This window comes from Oreochromis aureus, linkage group 5 (genome assembly GCF_013358895.1).
Source record: "Oreochromis aureus strain Israel breed Guangdong linkage group 5, ZZ_aureus, whole genome shotgun sequence".
Classification (NCBI taxonomy): domain Eukaryota; kingdom Metazoa; phylum Chordata; class Actinopteri; order Cichliformes; family Cichlidae; genus Oreochromis; species Oreochromis aureus.
The window spans coordinates 1,748,582-1,771,580 of record NC_052946.1 but is presented as its reverse complement, the minus strand read 5'-3'; the positions used below and the strand labels follow the sequence as shown (position 1 = coordinate 1,771,580).

The 22,999-nt window shown below is 40.7% G+C and overlaps 1 protein-coding gene across 1 annotated transcript in view; it reads right to left on the bottom strand.

The window, feature by feature from the left end:
• cadpsa (Ca2+-dependent activator protein for secretion a) overlaps nt 1-22,999 on the bottom strand; it is a 378,183-nt gene that overhangs the window by 180,037 nt on the left and 175,147 nt on the right. Inside the window, exons 10-13 of the mRNA XM_039611943.1 lie at nt 21,236-21,344; nt 20,366-20,578; nt 722-858; nt 205-392 (exon numbers count right to left, since the gene is read on the bottom strand). Of these exons, the coding sequence (XP_039467877.1) occupies nt 205-392; nt 722-858; nt 20,366-20,578; nt 21,236-21,344 (647 nt within the window). The remainder of the gene's footprint in view (nt 1-204; nt 393-721; nt 859-20,365; nt 20,579-21,235; nt 21,345-22,999) is intronic.

The following is a 22,999-nucleotide window of genomic DNA, read 5'->3' as shown; positions in this document are numbered from 1 at the left end:
TAAAACGAGCCACTGGAACCAAATCAAACCCAAAGTTACATACTGCATATCCACATATATGTGGTCTGCTCTTGTTCCAGTTTTAATAATTAGTTAACTGTGAGTTCAGTTATTCAGAGTTTCATTGAGTTCTGCATTGACAAAGGAGGACTTGAGCATTGGAGGCAAATAGGACACAGGACGCGTCAGTAAGTTGATATTTACCTGTTTCCATGGACATGGGATGCACAGAAGGCGAAGCTGTAGTGCAGCAGTGTGGGATCAATCATGGCTCCATTCTCTGCCCTCTCCAGCAGATCGCTCAGGTAACATAGATGCCGATGGCAGCCTCGAACACCATAACGAGCACAGTACTCATCCAAGACAAACACCTGACCAGGACTAAACCAGCCCTGTTGGTAACACACAGAAACACTGTTGTTGGATTCCTCTGATGAAGTAAGTGATGTTTATATGCTATAAAAATCTGTAATAGCATTTAACAATAGTATCATGCTAGCATATTAAACCACATCTTTACTGATAGTTAGATTTTGATACAGAATGCATTCCTGTGTTCACCCCATAAGACCTGTTGCCACTGATTTTCAGTACTTTTCATGTGAAATTTGGCACACCTCAATCTTTTCTCTTTGTTTCACTTCTCGACAGCCACCCTTGTTGTCAGTTTTTCTATCAATTATAGGTTTTAGAGGGTTTTTTTAGATATGGTTTTACTTACCAAACAGGAATATGAGTCATTAAGCCTGTGGTCCAGAGTGAGGCGCTGGACAAGCTCAAACAGTGAGGCGTGGTCAAAGTTACAGGGGTTAGCTGAAATAAACTCGTCCATGCCATGCTTCTGGGCTCGATCAGCATCTGTTTATGCCAGATTATGCATTCGACGAGGTGGCACACAGAAAAAAAGAAAAAGACATAGAAAAGGCAAATGTCATGTGTCGTATTCATGTTATGCAGTCATTCATAATTTGCATAATTGGCAACATTTGTGCATTAACTCTCTTTACATCTGCTTAAACACCATATTGGCTGTTATTATACTTACTACAACAAGAGAAAGTAATAATAATCTTTTTTCCAGTGAATGCCTTTTCTGTGTTTGTCAGAAACACAAAAAAGGCATCATTCTGATGCCTCTTCACAGCATTGGCAGTGGCCCCCAGCTCTCTAGTGTGGCCCCATTTAACTGTCACACTAAATACCTGAGAATGAGCAAAGAGTGAGGACTCAGGAGAATCTATTTTACTCATCAAGGTAGAGAGCTTATTTAATGATTCTTTGAAATTAAAGTGGTATATTGAAAGAAGAACAAATTTTAGATAAAAAATGTGGTTATAATCGACAGTATGGACATGACGTCACTGACTTCTTTGTGAGGTCTCATTTAGAAGATGAGCGTTTCCACCAATGTCATCTTGGATGCAGAAATACAGATGAAACCACACACTCATTGGCTAATGACTGGTGATTGACAAGCCGTTAATCATTGAGCATGCGGTTTCATGTCATGATTAATGCACCATTTTGAAACCTTCATTTTTCCAACACATCCATGTTTATACTGTCAATGATTATAAGACAACTTTGCAAAATGAAATTTGATCAATTCTAAGTCATTAATTTAAAAGAAAAAATTGGAATGCTACACTAAACATGTAACTGTAATGAATCTGATATATCCTCCTGAGAACCGAGGAAAAATCTTCCCATTGAACTTTTTTGTGATTTCCCTTCTCTTTCCAGCTAAAAGAAGCCACCCAAACACATGAGATATCAAGGAAAAGGCCAGAATGTCCTCTGTTTAGTACATCAGGACTTCCAATAAGTCAAAAGACATATAAACCAAAAACAAATGTCCATTACAGAGTACATAAATGAATAGGCTGTTTCTTGGGAGGTTAACACAGTAGCCACAGTAGAGTATGACCAACAAAGAAATACCTGCTAAGAAAAAAAAAAAAAAACACGTTTTCTCACATCTGTCCATTGTGCTGTAGCACATATGGAACTGCTTGGTGTGTTGAGACTGATCCAAACCTGGACTGACTTGGTTTTTGATAAGTACAATCCATTAGTTAAAAAATTTATAGCAATTTTATAGCTTCTTTATATGAAAAGAATATTGAGGTTTGTATATACTGAAGGAAGGGAAAAATGTCCCTCCAATGACTTATATTTTTTAGTGAAATTTCACATACACACAATTGTATTTAAGGTATGCTCCCTAGCAATAAAAATCATTGCCACACAGAATACTTAGAGTCATTATTGTCGGACAGACACATAACTCTAATGTAGCTTCCAAATAACATGTTTGTCGTCACAAAGGATACTTCAGGTACTGCTAAAAGCAGTAAAGCAATCTAAGAGATGAAGTTGCTATTCTCAATAATAATAACTGGGACAAGTATTGTTTTGCCCTACATCTCAACTAAACAGCACGTGTTTTGCTTGGTAAAAATGGTGTACAACCGTCAGTTTTTTCCCACACATAATAGCACAATATTCTTAAAGATGTAATTAAATTTGATGTGTTTAAATAAATCCACTAAAATGGATATGAATAGACGTTATAGTGAGCTACCCAACAATCAAGAGATTTGTCAGGCAACATCCTCTTTACTGCCAATCGAAAGCACCTCAGCTGTCAGTCAACAAACAAAACAAAGAGTGGGATGCTGGGAGCTGATTGTGTTCCCTCAACAAGTCCCCACCCCCACAACCTCCCCCAAATATCTAAAAAGGTGACATTGAGGTGCCCCTTTGGTCCATAGCTGGTGGCCTGTCAGGTCTGTTTGATGTGAGTGAGCAAGAGTGGAGGCGGGAGGGCTGGACAGTAACATGCAGTGACATTAGTCACTCCCATCCGTCTGGGCTGGAGAAAGACGGCCCTGACAATGACTGATGGCTGCTATTCATTTTTAGATTCAAAGGAGAGAAACCGGGAGGCAGTGGATCCAGTGCTGGTCCTAGCCTTGGTGGTCAAAATCATTTGGCACTATTTAGCACATGGCTTGCTTTTGTTGTGGGCTGACCGTGAAATGTGTTTAGGTCCTCTGGTATACTGCACTGACTTCCCTACCCAAGCTCATCACTACAGTACTACATAGCTAATTATGAACACGTTATCTAATGTTCTAATGTTAATGTCACAGCTTCCACTCCCCACTGTGTATCTCAATAAATGCATCAGTGAGTTATGATTAAACCTCCACGTTTGCTGTACATACTCGCTTTTGTTTCCTCAGTTTGATTAGTTCGTAAATGGATATACTCCATGACTCTGTCCATGACTCTTGTCTGTACTGAGTAGTAGTAGTAGACAATAAAAGGCACTCTATTCTATTCTATTCTATTCTATTCTATTTAATTCAATTTGATTTGATTCTAGTCTATTCTAGTAGCATTCCATGTTACTAGAAGACATGGAATGACATTTTTGTTTAAACCATTAATAAAATTAAAAAAACCCTCTGATTTAATACAATCTGACACTTATTGTTATATCTTTATATATTTACAATAAGTACCTTGATTAATGTGCCACTGGCAGATGGCATCCCAAACTATAAGATGGACACTACAGGTAGACATGGTAATACCTCTGAGAACTCAGTTAAAGGTACAACATTGTCAAAATGTGTCAGTTTAAAACAGATTTAAAACTTTTAAAATTTCTGTATAGCATGTTGTGTTATTATTTATTATTATTATTATAGTTATGTGTGATTGTTGCCATGTGTTTGTTTTCAGTTATCATTTGACTTATTTGTTTTAAGCACTGGTTTCCCATTCTCCTCTTTGTTTTTACTAATGCAGGCCCCAGATCAGCCAAACAAAAAAAAGTCACAATGTTCAGCATCATTAGTGAGTCTGTTATTGTGTTACTGTTGCATAATGGATTTATTTTTGAAGACAAATGTGACTTTTCCTGGTGATGGGGGATGAGTGATACCACGCTGACCTTTTTGACTTCACAAGTTGTTTTTTTCTTTCCAGAATACAAACTTGCATTCATGGTGCCATTGATAAATGTTCTCTATTCTTACCTGCTGTCTCATTCTGAACATTCCCATCTATTTGTTTCACATTTCTCACTATGCTTTTCCCTGTTGTAGTTTTGGCCAAAACCACACCAAACATGAGAGACATCAGGTTATGCAAATAAATGAATTCTGTTTTCTAGATTACACACACAGAGGGTTTTTTAAAGTCTTATTTCCATGGGAACAAGGGACCTCCTGAACTGCTCCTGTCAGCAATGACATATTCTGTCATTGCTGCTCTTTCGCCCAGCCAGGAGGCTATGAAGAGAGTTTCTGCCATTGTTTATTATAGCTTTTCAGTTTGTTCAATGTGTCCCTTTACACCACAGTCTTAACCCTTGTATGGTGTTCGGGTCTGTGAGACCCATGCCATTTAGAGGCCGTTGCCCCTTTAGGCAGTATATACCATCAAAACCTGCAAAATATGGTATAAGGATATGTACACTTGATTAGAACTGATTTTATTTTTTTTATAACATTTTATTGACAAAAAACGAGAAGCACATTAATTCATAAATGCGATCGAACAAAGGTAAAAGGAAAAAATTAACCATGTTTGCTGTTCACATGGCTCGTAATTGGGATAAAGTAAACATCTGTTGAGTAATTTAACATAAAATTGTTTGATAGTGTTAATTGGAAAGCCAAAACTCTAGCGGGTCCACCAGACCCATGAACACTGGCTGAGTAACAAAAATACGAACACCATACAAGGGTTAAGTGAGTCGAGTCACCCGCCAAGCACTGAGCTGGCTTCTTTGTCCGTCAGGATGCACCTCACCACACATCAGCATAAAAGAGAGCACTGGCCACCACACTCTAATAAAATGTATACAGCATTTCATCACACACACCAAAGGACCTCAGCTTCTGCAGGAAGAAAGGGCAGCTCTGCTTGTAGAGACCATTAGTGTTAGGGACTAGGGTCCAAGTAGGACCCCCAGATATTTATAAGAGTGCACATCTCAGTGCCCTTTCCATTCATGGATAGTGGCAGAAGGGATAATCTAGATCTTCTGAAATTTACGAACATCTCCTTTGTTTGGGAGAAGGGAGCCGGAGATCGACAGACGGATTGGTGCTGCGGCTGCAGTGATGCGGACGCTGCACCGGTCCGTCGTGGTGAAGAGGGAGCTGAGTGTAAAAGCGAAGCTCTCAATTTACCAGACGATCTACGTCCCTACCCTCACCTATGGCCACGAGCTGTGGGTAGTGACCGAAAGAACGAGATCGCGGATACAAGCGGCAGAAATGAGCTTCCTCCGAAGGGTGGCTGGCCTCTCCCTTAGAGATAGGGTGAGAAGTTCGGCCATCCGGGAGGGGCTCAGAGTAGAGCCGCTGCTCCTCCACATCGAAAGGAGCCAGTTGAGGTGGTTCGGGCATCTGACAAGGATGCCTCCTGGGCGCCTCCTGGGTGAGGTGTTCCGGGCATGTCCCATCGGGAGGAGGCTCCGGGGCAGACCCAGGACACGCTGGAGAGATTATATCTCTCGGCTGGCCTGGGAACGCCTTGGTGTTCCCCCGGATAAGCTGGAGGAGGTGGCTGGGGAGAGGGAGGTCTGGGCTTCTCCGCTTAGGCTGCTGCCCCCGCGACCCGGCCTCGGATAAAGCGGATGAAGATGGATGGATGGATGGATGGATCTCCTTTGTTGTAGCAGTGTTCAGCTCGAGGCACCTCCTTTTACAAAGTTCAGCATACCCAAGGTATCTTTCCATTATCTGGATTCCCTTACCAAAACATTGTTAATCAGGATAAGTGGTCAACTTGCAAAGCTACGTCTACCTTTACTTGAAAGTAGGAGGCTAAATGACCTCCTCACCATGTCTTGAAGTTCTCCAGAGGCCTGGGAATGAACTAATCATTTGATTCGGGTGTGTTGACCCAGGGTGAGATCTAAAACCTGCAGGACACCGGCCCTCAAGGCCTGGAGTTCAACACCCCTGATCTATTCACTGTGGCAACCCCTTCTAGAAGTAAAGGAGCAGCCAAAAGAAAACAATTAACAAGTACACAAGATGGATGGCTTTGAGGCAATTTATGTATTACTGGTGCAGGATCTGTATACTGAAATATTTCTGACCACAGGCATATTCAACTCAATTAGATTTAATAATAGATAGAAAACCCCAGCAATCAGACCACCCTCTATGAGCAATCACTTAATGACAGTGGGAACGAACCCCCCGTTACCCTTTGTCTCCCCAGTTGTCTTTGTCTTGTCCCCCTGTGTCCTGTAGTTTGTCTCGTTTTCCCCAGTCAGTCATGTCTCCATGTTTGTTTCCCTTTTTGTCTACGTCAAGTTGGTGTGTCATAGTCTCTGTCTGCTTTTCCTGTTTTATTGTAATAGTCTTTTGTCCTCTGAATTGTGTTCAATTTTGGTTCCCATTGTGTGATTAAGTGTATTCAGTTCAGCTGTTTCTCTCTGGGTGTCTTCACTTTGCCCTATTCCTTCTTGTGTATTTAAACCCTTTGTTTGTTTGTATTCCTCTGTGTTTCCTTTCCTTTCCCTTCACTTCCCTTCCTTTCCTTTCCTGCTTTGCTTTGGCTCCAGCTTCAATATTCTGTTATCTTCTGCAAGTAATCAGCAATAAAGTTAAAATGATTTCATGTCTCAACTTGTCCCAGGTCCTGCATATTGTGTCCAAAACCTGCCAGCAGCACAGCATTACACGGCAATAGAGATGAGTCCACTGTCAAAATCTATAAGAAGATTATTCATAACCTTCACTGTGCTGCGTATATACTCTGATGAATTCTGAATCCTGACTGAAACTCTTCAAATAGACCATTAATCAGCAGATTATCAATTAGCTGTTTTATAACAACTCTTTCAAGAATTTTTAAGCAAAATGAAGGTTGGACATTGGCCTATAATTAGCTCAGACAACTGGTTCAAGTTATGGCTTTTTAAGTAATGGATGTGGAGACAGAATCATTTATGAATAGTGAGACTTCTTTCAGTCTTGTTTTAATGGGGTCTAAGATACATGTTGACAGTTCAGAGGAAGTAATTATTAAACTTAATGCATTTTTCAATATTCTGTTGAAGGGTACTGAATTTTTATAGATAATAGGCATTGCTGCATCTTTTGCTGTGTTTCTTTCTCATATTCTCAAGACAAATAAAGACTAAAGACTATAAATTATATTTAATTCTAAAGCTAATGTAAACATAAACAAAATCTTGTTTAGTTATAGGCAATAAAATGAAATATGGGTTTAAAGTGGGCCAAAACAATCTTGAATGGCAACCAGGATTTGAAGTTAATGACAAATGGTGATACGTCAAGATTAGGCTTTTGTAATAATACTAAGCACGTCCTTTTTGTCATCTGCAGCATCCTTTAAATACATCCTTCATTTGCCTGTCATGTTTTCAAGCATTCATATTTGCATTTTAAACTATAACAATTCAAACACCTTAGCTAAATTACCAATGAACAACTTTGTTACAAGCTGTTTTTCTCCAGTTTCCTAGTAGGTACAAGAAAAGTTGCTGGATCTGAAAAAGAAACAAAAAAACAGTGTTTTGAATGTGACTGTGTGATAACTTGACCTTTGTGGATGGAAAAACATTAAAATGTGAAGGCAACTGAGGAAAATGAAAGATTGTTCTGCAAGGAAGGACTTCTCAGCAAATGATCTTTAACAAACTGGAGATTAAATACTAACATAACATTTTCTTATTTGTGTTTTTGCACCAGTACACCAAATCTTGGTTTTCTCCACCTAATTCCACTGGGGCGTGACAAGATGTTATATTATTCATTACTCCAATCCAGGTGTGAACTGGCAAATAGCTATTTGGTAACATTGGCTGATTGCTACCTAGTTTAATTGTGCAGTAACCACACTGTATTATTCATAGTTTGGCACTTATACCTTGGTAATTACCAGCTGCTGGGACTCAGTGGGAATCCAGTGGTTGTGTCAGAAACAACTTGCTCAGTAAATTTACTTACACTTCATTACGTGTATTGGTCTCAAACCACTTTTTTAAAGATGGTAATTGTTTTACGCTATATTGAAATCTTGCTGAAGAATTATTTTTGTGTCTGATTAAATGTTCCATAATAGGGTTTTTGTTTAAAGTTTCTTACTAACTACAGAGGACAAACACAAATACCTTGCTGATGAATGTTTTATTTGACTTTAGTGTAATTCTACCTAAAATTTGAATGTAGAGTGTTCTTCAAATTTTCCTCAACACTACATAGACCTTTTACAAAATGATTGTGTAACAGTGAAATTGTATACTCGTATTGTTCATTTAAATTGAAAGAGAAATTAAATTAAAACTCCAGAAAGAATGGCTGTTTGAAGCACTTGTAAAATGAAACTGCTTTTACAAGTTTATTGACTTGTAAAATCATGCCGAAAATTTTAAAATACACGTTGTAAATGTTTCCACAACAAACTGTGGAAACCAAAACACAAAAGAAAATGAACTTCTTTTTTATTAGGCAGTAAAGAAGGTGAAGTGGAGGAGTGATGGAAAATAGGATAAAGGAGACATTAACATCAGATTGGTATTTACTATATGGAAAGCTTCAGTGCTGACAGCCAGCTGAGATTACTTCTATTCAATGAGTAATTCACAAACCCTACCAACAGTATTTTGGTCTTTTGGTGATTTTGGTCATGTCTTTATCACGCTACTGAGATTTTGTGTATCTTACAAAATGTTGTGTAAGTGCTTCTGCTTACTGACAGCTAGTATGTGTAGAAGAGAAGACCCCCTTTCTTTGACCATGTATGAGAACCACACCATACATTTGTATGATAGTCAAACTAAGGGGAACTGCAGTGATTGTGAAATTGGTCAGACAAGAGCAGTGTTGGGACTAACGCGTTATTAAGTAACGCGTTACAGTAACTACGTTATTATTGTGGTAACGAGCACGGTAACTAGTTATTATGCCAAAACCAGGAACGCGTTACTCGTTACTGGGATTTAGATAGGCTCGTTACTCGTTACTTCGTGTGGTGGCTATCGCAGAGCTTCCACAGATTCAGTAACATTAGCAAGTGGTGGAAGCCAGCAGGTGGATGAAGGAAAAGGGAGGCAAGAGGAGAGACCCGAAGCGGCTGCCGGTCCGAGTGTCAGGTGAACTGAACTTCAGGTAAGAAGTTATGACCTGCAGTCTATCTGGGTCAGATATAAACCAAGTTTAGGTGGAGTTTATTTTCGGTATGCTGACATTTTCGTACTGCGTACTAGCTAGCATGACGGAGTTTCTATACAGCTGTGTGGGTGCTATGTTACTGATGTTGAACTTTATTTTGTTCATAAGGTTAATTATTAGAGTTGCCAACCGTCCCGTAAAAACAGAAATCGTCTGGTATTCAGAGAAAATATTACGCGTTTCGTACTGAGGTGAAAAGGAACACAGTTTGTCCCGGACTTCAGCTACAATGAAAAAGACACAAAGCTGAAGCTGCACAGCTGCCTCTTCTCTCATTCTCTCCTGTTTCTACTTCAATCATGAAACTGATCAATGATCAGCTGATCGGCTTTTCTCTCTTGTTTGTTTATCGCCCACTTTGCGCCAGAAAGAGAAACCAGCGGATGTCGCGTTAAACAACAGCAGCACGCGTTAAGCTTGATCAGCTGTTGTTAGAATGTATTTAATATTAATTTCTAGTATCAGCTGATGTTTGCTGGAGCCACAGCTGTAAAGCTGCTGGTCATGATATCGGTTTGGTTATCTGGTGAGAGGGAAACATGCAGATGAAACCAGGAGATGTCCTTACTGAATCATCAGAGCTGAACAGGTGATGGAGAAACAGGTTTACCTTTTAGGTGACATGGATGAGTTGAAGTTATGAACTGTTTCTGAGAGACAAATAACACCAGGATCCTTTTCTACGTAGCTGACAGCTGGTAACTGTGCAGGGGCGATCTCTAGTAAAGTGTTGCCAGGGGCCAGGTAGGGCATTAACAGGGAAAGGGGCACAAGGAAATACTTTTCATTCTTATTCTCATTTAAAATGTCTGGCTTTTAAAAAATAATTATCTGAGTCTTACAACAAACGATTGATAGATTGATACATATATACCATCAGAACAGTGTACATCACTGTCACAACAGTGTTTATTTTCATTCAAAGGCTTTATGATTTTTCCTATAATGGTGGGCCGGTCTCTAGTCAAAATGCCCGGGACGATTGTTTTGTCCCAGTCCAACTCTGTATGCAGCTCATCTGCAGTCTGGTGTTACCTACATCTTCCTATTCAGAAGGCAGAATTTCCAAGTTCTGAGTACAATCAAAAGCACCACGACTGCAGTTTTGTGTTGGATGTAAAAAGCAGGCTAGAATCATGGCGGCGGTCAACGACGGTCCAGGCGTGGGATTTCTCTCGTGGAAATGTGCACATTATTTTTTCCTTTCTATTGGTAGGTGGCACAGTGCACGTGTGGCAAGTAAGCAAGCTAGAAGACTGGCAGTCTGGCTGGGTATCCAGTTACGGAAGCAACACATTAACAAGAGAAGTCTGAGTAAAACCAAAGTTACTTTCCCTAGTAACTAGTTACTCTGAAAGTAACGAGTAACTTGAAGTAACTGAGTTACTTTTTTAGAGAAGTAACTAGTAATGTAACTAAGTTACTAATTTAAAGTAACTTACCCAACACTGGACAAGAGACTTATAAAATTGCCACTATACTGGATGTATACCAACCTCTCCTTGACTGTCTTAGTGATGTTAAGTCATGAATGGCTAAAAAATTTTTTACATTTTAATGATCGTAAAATGGAAAAGATTTTATTTGGCCCAAATCGATTTTCCGACCCTCCAGATGTTGATTTCGCTGTTTTGACCTCTCATTTCAAGAGTTTGATCACAAATCTTGGAGTAAAGATTGATTCTGTACTTACCTTTGTTGACCACGTGAATGGGTGGTAAAATCAGGATTCTACCACCTCAGACGTCTATGGAAGGTCAAGCCCTTTCTCTCCAAACGTAACTTAGAAACTGTAATTCATGCTTTTATTACATCATGCCTGGATTACTGTAATTCCATTTTAATAGAGGCTGGCCTGGGCACTTTGTCACGCTTACAATTAGTGCAAAATGCTGCGGCTCGATTTTTAACTGGTAGAAGGAAATTTGACCACATCACTCCGGTTTTGGCCTCTCTACATTGGCTTCCAATCGAATTTAGGATCTGTTTTAAAGTTCTGTTATTGGTTTTTAAATCTTTAAATGGTTTGGCACCTGTTTATTTGTTCGATTTGTTGAAGCCTTATGTTCCCACTCGTTCCCTCCGGTCAGCTGAGCAACTGCTGCTTTCAGTCCCTAAGTCAGGTCTGAAACTCAGAGGAGACCGGGCGTTCCATGCTGTGGCCCCGTTGCTTTGCAACAATCTTCCTCTTCATAATAGACAAGCTACATCAGTACCGGTTTTTAAGTCCAGATTAAAAACCTATTTTTATTCTCTGGCTTTTAACTCTGTGGGTGACTGACATTTTTATTAATTTTATTAACTTTTGTTCAGTTCTTTTGTTATTATTTATAGTTGTTTTGTTCAGCACCTTGGTCTACCAGGTGTCTTTTTAAAGTGCTATATAAATAAACGATGATGATGATGATGTACCTTATTGGAGGTGATAGACCCCTTTAAAATATGACTTCCATTATATTGATATTTAATATTTTAATAGGATTGTGAAAATGTGTAAGAATAAAACTACAGGAATCAATGTTTGTGAATCTTTATATATAGAATTGTAAAGTATACATGGACCTGAGGGGACAGGCTCAGCACAATGGTCTGTGAAAGCAAGAAAACGTTGTCGTTGTTGTTGTTGTTGTTGTTGTTGTTGTTGTTGTTGTTGTTGTTGTTGTTGTTGTTGTTGTTGTTGTTGTTGTTGTTGTTGTTGTTGTTGTTAATCTAATTTTGTAGGGTATCAAATGCTGTGGGACAAATATGAATTTATTAGCGATACGGTTGTAGTTCCTGGAATAAAGCACACATCTTTGCTGTGATATATGTGAGCTTGTGTACAAGTTAATACACAAAGGCAGTGGTGAAATGCAGTGGTGCGATAATACCCACTCATCCCAGCAGAGTCTTTGATTATTTGACATGACATGTAGAGCTGAAAGTTGTAGTCATAAGTTTATCATCACATGCATGAACGTCGTACTAATTTTGAGTGGAATGATTGTATACCATACATATGTAATTAGGTTAAAAATAAGAATTAAGTGAACAAGTTTGAATTCAATTTGAATTCTCTCTAATTCATAGGGTCAAAATTATATAGAAAGGCTCAAAAAGATCTACACACACCCCACTAATATTTGACTATATGTCCCGTACCAAGTTACGCCTCAACCAGATGCTTTTGGTAGCCATCAATAAGCTTCTGGCATAGTTGTGGCTGGATATCTAAACAGTCTTCTTGTCTGGTCAGATATCAAATACTGATAGAATTCATTTAAATTGGTTGACTTTTAAGCATAGTCCATTAATTTTTATAGTTCAGTTCAGGACTCTCAAGGTCCATTCCAGAACTTAATGTTAGCCTGCTTTATCCGTTCCAGAACCTGTTTTTGTGTTTGGAATTATTGTCCTGTTGGAACACCCAGCTGTATCCAAGGTTCAACTTTCTAGCTGCTGATCTGAGGTGAGGTTAGAGACCTCCTTCTTCATCTTCATTATTCTGTCCACCATTTACTTTGTGCAATGTACCAGTAACACTGGCAGGAAAACTGCTTCAGAGAATATTACCATTACCAGTTTTGTTTTTTGTTTTTTTTTTAGGTTTAAAAAATTGCACCTTTACTCCTCGTCATTGTGCCCAAATAGGTCAGTCTTTGTCTTTTCTGATCAAAACGCTTTTCTCCATTTGAGCAGGTGGAGCTTGATTCTTTCTTGGTGTGGCACCACGTAAAGCTTACTTCACTGTGGACAGTGAAGCTTGTGTTCATGCAGTTTCCAGTCAGTGGCAAGCCTTGGTGGTTTCTGGATATCCTAACCAATTTTCTCTCATTCTGAGGGCAACAGTTTGTTTTTTCGGGGGTCTTATTCCAGACCGTAGCAAAGTGCATAACTAACTTTTGTGCACTTATTTGAAATACTTCTTTGTCCACAGGGGAGACTTGAACCCATGAACTTAAGATTAAGAGTTATTGGTGCTTCCAACTAAGCCAACCATTCAAAGAACTGAAAGGAATCATTTAAACCCAAAATCACCATGACACTCATGTTCATTATGAGTGCACATCAACTTGTGGGCACAACTGTGACTCTATAAATCTGAAGCACTGACATGTTTGCATTTTCTTTCCTGTTTATTAGGTAACTAGTTTGTAGATGGGCAGCTTGTTTGGTTTAATGATAACTCTTGAATACTTTACAGTCAGATCGAATGACACACTGCTTACGTCTTCATAAAGTTTAGGTGTAGTGAATAAACTACCAGATTGCTAGAGACATTTCTTTTTGTTAGCCACTCGTCACATATCAACTGAATGTTACAATACTAAAACAGGTCAGTGTCACCAGTTTGAATCTGACTGGATGGAGTAAAAAGAAAATCTGTAGAAAACTTGTCAGTAGCACAAACATAAACAACATGATACTGAGTTCTGTTTTCTCAACTCATACAAAAGTCACTGCTTCTGCTACCATGTCTTTAGCACAGACTCTGCATGAATGAATTAATTTATGCTTTCATTTGCTCCCCCTCCAACCTGACATGGCTCCAGATGTACTAACTAATTTGCATAACGTTAAAAAACACAATTATATTCTACAGTCAACATCTTTGTTTCTTCTGTTATTGCTTGTTTCTAGGCAACCAGCATCTGAGGAAAATGCAAAATGATGCAGTGTACTAAAACATCAGTCTATGTTGTAGTAAAGTTTATTTATATAGCACCCTTCACAGACATATGTCACAAAGTGCTTTACAAGGTAAAAACATAATACAGTCATAAAATACATCATAAAAACCCCGGTCTAATTAAAAGCTTTTTGAAATAAGAATGTCTTTAGCTGCTTTTAGAAGCTCTCCACTGAGTCCAAACCCCGTAGAAATAGGGGAAGTGCATTCCACAGTCTGGGTGCAACAGCTTGGAAGGATCGGTCCCCTCGGGTTTTAAAATGAGTGTGGGGGATCAATAAAAGGTTTCGGTTAGATGACCTCAGGTTACGAGTGGGGGTATGTGTACGAATCAAATCAGCAATGTGTGGGGGGGGGCTGTCTCTGTAATGCTCTAAAAGTTAAAACTAGAATTTTAAAATGGAACCTGAATCTGATTGGTAGCCAGTGCAGCGACTTTAAAACAGGGGTCATATGAGCACCCTTGTTCGAGCGGGTCAGTAGCCTCACTGCAGAGTTTTGAACAACCTGTAGACGAGCTAGCCCTTTCATGTTTAAACAAGTAAACAGGCTGTTACAGTAGTCAAGTCTTGTAGAGATAAAAGCATGTATTATCATCTCGAGCTCACTTGTTGACACGATGAATCTAAGTTTACAAATGTTCCTCAAGTGAAAAAAGCAGGTTCTTACTATCTGATTTAATTGTCCCTCCAAAGAAAAAGCTTCATCAAAAATAACACCCAGGTTTCTAAGGTTATGTTTCTGTGAGGAACCTAAGTCACCCAGTCGCCGTTTAATATCAGGTATTGCACTGCCTGATGCAATAATCAAAGTCTCTGTTTTGGCCAGGTTTAGCTGTAAGCAATTATTGTTCAACCATTGTTTAATGTTGGTTAAACAGTCAATCAGATTGGAGAGCTTATGAGCTTCAGCAGGCTTAAAAGAATAATATAGCTGAATATCGTCAGCAAAAAGATGATAAGATACTTCAGGAAACTGCTGTATTATCTGGCTTAAAGGAAGGATGTATATTAAAAACAGAATAGGTCCCAGAACAGAGCCCTGAGGAACTCCACACAACAACTCTGTAGATTCCAACATGATCTGGTTTGCAGACACACTAAAACTCCTTTCAGATATATAAGATGAAAAACAGTCTAGAACAGAGCCAGACATCCCAACCAGGTCTCTCAGTCTGTTTATCAGGATGGTATGGTTGACTGTATCAAAAGCTGAGGTAAGGTCTAACAAGACTAGGACTGTGTATTCTCCGGAGTCTGCTGACATCACAGTATCATTGGTAACTTTCAGTAGTGCTGTCTCAGTGGAATGCAATTTACTGAACCCAGATTGAAAACGGTCATAGATGTTATATTTCTCCAAGTATGCCGTAAGGTGGACAGCTACTGCCTTCTCAAGGAGTTTTGACATAAATGGGAGTTTGGAGATAGGTCTTAAGTTTTGAAGTAGTGTTGGGTCCAGGTTGGGTTTTATGAGCCTTGGTTTCACAATGGCATGTTTAAAAAAGCTGGGGAACACCCCAGTCTGAAGAGAAACATTAAAAAGGTTCACAACCCAAGGACCAATGGTGTCAAAGGCATTAATAAAAAGCTTAGTGGGGATAATGTCTGGGGGCTTGAGGATGGCTTCATTTTGTCCACCAGGGCTGCTATTTCATCATATGTTACAGTTGTAAAAGTCGACCAGGAGTACAAAGGGAGTGACTGACTCGGAGAACAAGAAAGCTTTGGGGAGATTTTAGCATTGATGTCTTTAATCTTATCAACAAAGAATCGGAGGAGTTTATTACTATCTACTTTAGAGTGTCCATCTAAAGGTACCACATCTGGGGAGACAATAGCACTAATTTTGTCAAAAAGAAACTTGGGATTTCTCTTGTTTTTTGTTATGAGTCTAGAAAAATATTCTGATCTAACAGTTTTCACCGTGTCATTTAAGGAGAGCATGAGATTTCGAAGATGGAGCTTGTGTACGTCAAGTTTGGTTTTCTTCCATAGTCGTTCTGTTTTGCGGCATATTCCCCTTAAGTTTAAGATAGACTCATTTATCCAACGGCATGTCTTCTTTTGTAAAGCTGAGCTTGTTTTAATAGGTGCCACTTGATCCAAGATGGATGTGCATTCCCTATTAAAAGACTGAATAAGAGCATTTACATCGTTTCCGGTAAAAAGTAGAGAACTGTCAAACATGACGGAGAACCTCTCAGCAGTAGTCTCAGTTATTGTGCGTCTATGAGTTTTTAAATTCACAGGTGTTTGTTTAGAGCTAAAATTGAGTTCAACGAAGATACAATTATGATCACTCAAATGTACATCCTCAGCAAACACATTGCCAATGTTGAGGCCCAAGGAAAAAACAAGGTCCAAGGTATGGCCTTTTAAATGGGTTGGACCAGAGACATGTTGGACAAAGTTAAAAGACTCAGATATAGATAAAAGTTCAGCTGCAGAGTTAGGCAGCATCAATATGAATGTTAAAATCCCCAAGAATTAAAACTTTCTCCAGCTTGATAATAGAAGATAAGAAGCCCATAAAATCCTTTAAGAACTCAGTAGCAGGGCCAGGAGGAGAAAGACTAAAACATAATAAAAGATTTTCGTAGAGCCCACCTTAATTGTTTGCGACTCAAAAGAAGAATAGTTTTCAGTTTGCATACCTCTGCAGGTGAAACTGTCCTTAAAGACAACAGCAAGTCCTCCACCACGGCGACCTAAACGGGGGGTGCCCAAGTAAGAGCAGCCTGCAGGATGCAGTTCATTTAGGTGAATAAACTCGCCATCCCTCTGCCATGTTTCAGTGAGAAACAGAAAGTCCAGGTTTTTCCCTGTGAAGAGCTCATTCAGAGAGAAGGATTTGTTTGCGATGGAGCGGGCGTTCAAGAGCGCAATCCGATTAAAAGCTGGCAGCGCAGGTTTCCCATCAGCTTGTCGGAGTGGAACTGACAGCAAACACCGTGTCCGCACGTGAGGTCTCCAGCAGCGCCATGGAACCGGCGGGACCAACCACCGGTTGTGCGATGCAGGCTGTGAGGGCGCAGCAGTGGAGAGATAATCGGCAAAATCCAGAGCATCAGATGGGCAGGATCCACGCTGTAGTGGCTGCAAGTACGTGTTTCCAACCAAATCCGGAAGGGTAACTGGCAGCAGAAACCGGGGACGCCTCCAGACGAGTCGGGAAATCTCCGATCTGTAGGCTCGTCTGATGTGTACCTGGATGCCGGCCCTACAGCCTCTTTTCCTCGATTTCTTCTTGGAATTGCTTAGGGCACGTTTCGCAGGTAGCAAGAAGTAATCCGGTGAGGTGGAAGAGTGCACAAATGGTGGGGGGAAAGTTTTTCTATAACTGTCCCAGTAATCATAAAGACGTTCCATAGACTCTTTGATGTGGAGCAAGGAAGAACGGTCGTAAATCACAGCAGCATAGCTCCATATATTAAACCTCAGGGCTGATATAAAAGCATAAAATACAATGTCTTGATGCATTCTCAATCATCCAGGAAAGTAAATCTCCAAAAGTTGAATCTGTTCATCTGGACGTAGCGTTTTGTGGGAGAAACGTTTCGTCACTCATCCAAGTGACTTCTTCAGTCTCAGCTGACTGCAGGTTTCCTCAACCCTTAAAAACAGTACATTTGCATAATGACTGAAACCAGCCCACTGAGGAACAATGGGCTGGGAGGTCAGTTCCTTAATCATAATTATGCAAATTCCCATGACCATTGATCAACAATCACTGACCAAAACCCACTGATCAAAGAACACTGATCAATGGCCATGAGTCCCATTCACCGAGAGTTGGGGAATGGCTTCAATCACAGCATTGTAAGATGGCGAAAGATGTACCCTTAGGCCCCCTCCTCGATTCAGAGATGGTCTTTCCCTCTTCACGTAAATGGCCTCCTTGACTCCGCGCTCAAACCAGCGTTCCTCCCTGTCCAGGATGTGTACATCCTCATCGTTGAAAGAGTGTCCACTGGCCTGTAGGTGTAAATAAACTGCAGAGTCCTGGCCTGATGAGGTTGCTCTTCTGTGTTGTGCCATCCGCTTCGCTAGAGGTTGTTTGGATTCCCCGATGTATAAATCCTGGCAATCCTCCTGGCACTTAACAGCGTACACTATGTTACTCTGTTTGTGTCGGGGGACCCGATCCTTGGGGTGGACCAGTTTTTGGCGCAGCGTATTTTGGGGTTTAAAAGCCACAGAGACCCGGTGTTTAGAAAAAATGCGTCTCAACTGTTCCGATACTCCTGACACATATGGGATTACTACAGGTTTTCGCTTGGGCAGCGGTTGTCCTTCTCTCCTGGATCGGCTGGAGCTTTCTTCAGGCGCCTTCCCAGCTTTGACAAAAGTCCAGCTGGGATAACCACATTTACTCAGGGCCTTCTTGATGTGCTGTCCTTCTGCCTCCCTGGCCGCTGTGTCAGTGGGGATGGTGTTCGCTCTGTGTTGTAGCGTCCTGATGACACCCAGTTTGTGCTCCAGTGGATGATGAGAGTCAAACCTTAGATACTGATCCGTATGTGTAGGTTTACGGTACACGTCAGCTTTTAGATGTCCCCCATTACTGATGGAAATCTCACAGTCTAAGAAGGCTAACCTGCCACTTTTCATATCCTCCCTGGTGAATTTGATGTGTTGGTCCACCGAGTTAATGTGATCCGTGAAATGTAGTACGTCCTGAGATTTGATTTTCACCCAGGTGTCATCCACATATCTGAACCAATGGCTTGGTGGTGTTCCAGGGTAGGATAGCAACGCCCTCTTTCCACTTCTTCCATGTACAAATTGGCCACGATGGGTGAAACTGGGGAGCCCATGGCACACCCATGTTTCTGCCTGTAGAACTGACCCTTGTATGTGAAGTAGGTGGAATGAAGACACAGTTCCAAAAGCAAACACACTTGGTCGATGCTGAGAGTGGTCCTGTTGCTGAGGTTGGTGTCATCCTGTAATCTCTTACGGACTACCTCCAACGCTTCCGTGACTGGGATGCAAGTGAAGAGAGATGTAACGTCGTACGAGACCACGGTTTCATATGCCTCCATAATGACATCTCTCACCTTCTCAACAAGGCTGGTTTCAGTCATTATGCAAATGTACTGTTTATAAGGGTTGGGGAAACCTGCAGTCAGCTGAGACTGAAGAAGTCACTTGGATGAGTGACGAAACGTTTCTCCCACAAAACGCTACGTCCAGATGAACAGATTCAACTTTTGGAGACATAAAATACAATGCACGATCTGATATCGTCGTGTTGGTGTTGTTCCCAGATCATCATACTAAATGTTGTTCCAGGACCAACATTGCAAGTGACCAATCAGAATGTTGTGACGTCATACTTTTGCGAATTCGGGGAAAACCGCCAGAAACAAAAACTGTACTTAAGCTGCGAGAAACCGCCTCTGTCCACCGATCAACGGACCCTGACCCTAATCCTAACCCTAACCCTTTAATAAACGGTAAGCAGAATTGATATTGTCCTTGCAACATTGGAATTTCATAAATGCACGAATGGGTTGGCACGCAAAAGAATAACGTCACAACAATGTGATTGGTCACTTGCAATGTTGAACCTTGAGCAACATTTTCATGATGATCTGGGAACAACACCAACACGACGATATCAGATCATCCAAATACAATACAACGTAGGCAGGTAGAAGTCAAGCCGAGCAAAGGCGCTATCTTTCTGTCACAGTCAGCTCTAACACAATTCTTGTTAAGAAGTAAACACGCTTTTACCTCCATTAAAACCAAACAATAAAAAACATACAAAACCTGGTCTGTTGTGCAACACTCTTGCAGCCTGATCCATTCACTGCCTCACAGATAATAAATGTGAACACAAAAGTAGAGGCAAATCATCTGATTTCAGCCTGCAGAAATGTGATAAGAAGACTGCATTCTAAAAGCAGCAAGAGTGATCAGCAACAAAAAAGAGAAGGAGACAGAAAAGGGAAAAAGCACTTACCATTAATCCAGCTACAAGTAGGGTCAGGGTTTAAAAGGAAAAGAAGAGAAGGGAAAAGGAACAGAGAAACATAAAGACACACAGCAAAGCCACCAACACTTTTACAAAGAGCCAAGCAACATGCAGCTAAACAGTAACAGAATTTGGCCAGAAGGACTAAAGCTAATTTTGTTGTTTAGAAAACATAATGTTGTGAGGACAAAGACAGAACGAGACATGATGCAGCTAAGACCAAAAAACCCCACAAAATAAAATCTGTTTCTCATTTTTCTTTCTCTCTCTCTCTCTTTGCTATCTGTTAATAGTCATTATTTTTACACACATGAATACTTTGAATTTGAATGATCGAAAAAAGAAATTTGACAGAGCCAGTATCAGTGCCAGAAAAGCAAAACGTAAGACAAAGATTGTGGACAGTGAAATCCTGTTTTCGACCAAGAATTTGTTAAAAACTCAAAGGCAAACGCAAATATTAGAGCTGAAAACTTACAGAACTGAGATATAGGTGCATCGAGCTGTGGCGTTGTGCCTCCCCTTGCATTGAGTTTCTGGACCTGGGTTGGAGGGACGGGCTTGTGGGACTGACCAGTGGCCCGGTACATTGCCTGCACCCATAGGATACGGTCTTGCTCATCATCACTGGCAAAGATCACAGTGTCACCCTCTTTTACTGCATTGAAAAATGTTCTGCCACCATCTAGACCTGAAAAATAAACAAAGGAAGAACATTGTGAAAACCAGTTAACATTATAAGAACATTACAAATATTTACAAGTAGCCCAATTAACCTAACCCCACAAACTGCATGTCTTTGGACTGTAGGGGGAGTACCTGGAGAGAATTTGTAAACATGGAAAGGTCCCAGACAGATGCTGGATTAAAACCCAGGACATTTTGTTAATCACCACAATAACAGATGCCCCAGATACTATTGTCATAATTTTAATTACTATTATTATTTTTTCACTGATATGGATAAAGTGTCACTTCTGTTTTCTCCCCTTCTCTTCCCAGCATATACCAAAAGCAACAATTAGTCGGGTTGCTCTGACCTCTGTTCAGAATGAAGCTAGGTGGAGCAACACTTGGAATTATGCGAATTCTATTTGTTTAATGTGCAAATAAAACAGTGATTTTCCTTTCATATCCATGGATAAATCCATCAATATCTTTGGCTCCACAGACCTAAGTGAAAACTGTTGGACTTTTCAGTCATGCAGAGTTTGTATAATCGGTTCTAATCAGGCAACATGACCTTGGGACTATGGGTATGTCAGCTAATTTGGAAGTCAAACTGTGAAATTAGTCCTTGGACATTGCATGTTATCATCCACTGTGCTGTGTGTGTTTGTGCCGTTACCTGGCTGGGGGTCAGTATAGTCCACCGTGTAGCCATCCAGCTGAAGGAGTTCTACAGGCTCAGCCTTCTTCTCTCTGTAGCTGCACATGGCAAAGGTGTACTGACTTACCTACACCAGTCACAATGAGAGGAAATGTTCAGTTATCATAATATGCTGATAGTTGAATACAGGAAATCCAAATCCAAGTATCAATTAATGTACAGTAGACTCCTGTCAACATAGAAGAAAAATTACCACATAACGTATAATGGGGGTTGGTGGAGAACGGCAGATATGAAGGTCTGGAATTTTCCTTTTGGGTCATTTTATTCCCTCTGTATATCCAGATACAGCCACTTAAAATGGCCGTCTCATCCCTGCCGGTGAATGGTGGACACTTGACAGATTCGCGACCAATTACCCACCGGCTGGTGGGTGGCCGTAATGATATCCCCCGCCTGTGACGTGGATGGCGCAACCATGAGTGGTAGTGCCTCTGAGCAGCATTTAGAAAAACAACAACTGTTGTCCAGCCCGTTCTTAAAAAAAGGAACCTTGATCATAACGATCTTGGGAACTATAGGCCGATCTCTAAGCTTCCATTCCTGTCCAAAATACTGGAGAGGATCGTTCTTTCACAACTCCAGCCGTATTTGGATATGAATGCCATTTATGATAAATTTCAGTCTGCTTACAAACCCTGTTACAGTACTGAAACGGCCTTGCTCAGAGTCCTCAATGATCTTCTGATTGCTGACTCCGGACGCTCTTCAGTCTTGGTCCTACTAGATCTATCCTCGGCCTTTGATATGGTAGATCATAACATCCTATTAGCGAGGCTTGAACACACAGTTGGCATTGGAGGTGCCGCCCTAGATTGGTTTAAGTCATACCTCTCTAATAGGTCCTTCTTGATCAATTTTGGCCCTTATTTCTCCTCTGCTGCACCTGTCTCCTGCGGCGAGCCTCAAGGATCCGTCCTTGGCCCCCTGCTCTTCTCACTGTATATGCTCCCCTTAGGCGCAATCTTTGAGAAGTATAACATCGCACATCATTGTTATGCCGACGACATACAGATGTATTTCGAGCTAACTGATGATCCCTCTATGTCTTTGTACGGCTTTCGCGAGTGCATGCGTAAGGTCAAAAATTGGCTCGCAGGTAACTCTCTTATTCTAAATGACAGGAAAACGGAAATTATCGTGTTTGACAGTAGAGTCCCCCGTGGCCAACTCCGTGACGCCCTCGGTTCCTTTAACAGTTTCCTCACCGACACTGTTAGTGACCTGGGTGTATTTTTGGATAGCTCTTTTAAGTTCGATAAACAAGTGTCTTCTGTTGTTAAATCTTGTTTCCATCAATTGCGTCTTATTAGCAAGGTCAGACATTATGTTCCACATAGGGACCTTGGAAAGCTTATCCACGCCTTTGTGACATCTAGGTTGGATTATTGCAACTCACTTTACTTCGGTCTTAACTCTACTCTCCTCCATAGACTCCAAATTGTTCAGAATGCAGCTGCTCGTCTCCTTACTGGTAGTGGGCGGCGTGTCTCTATTACCCCTGTCCTTGCTGATTTGCATTGGCTTCCCGTTAAGTACCGCATTCAATTCAAAATCCTGCTGCTTACCTTCCGAATTATTAACAATATAGCGCCTAGCTACCTCATTGAGCTACTTAGATCATACACCCCTACTAGAGCATTAAGATCATCTTCCCATTCACTCTTGGTACTGCCGAGATCTCGGCTGAAGACTAGAGGTGACCGCGTGTTTGCCTTGGCT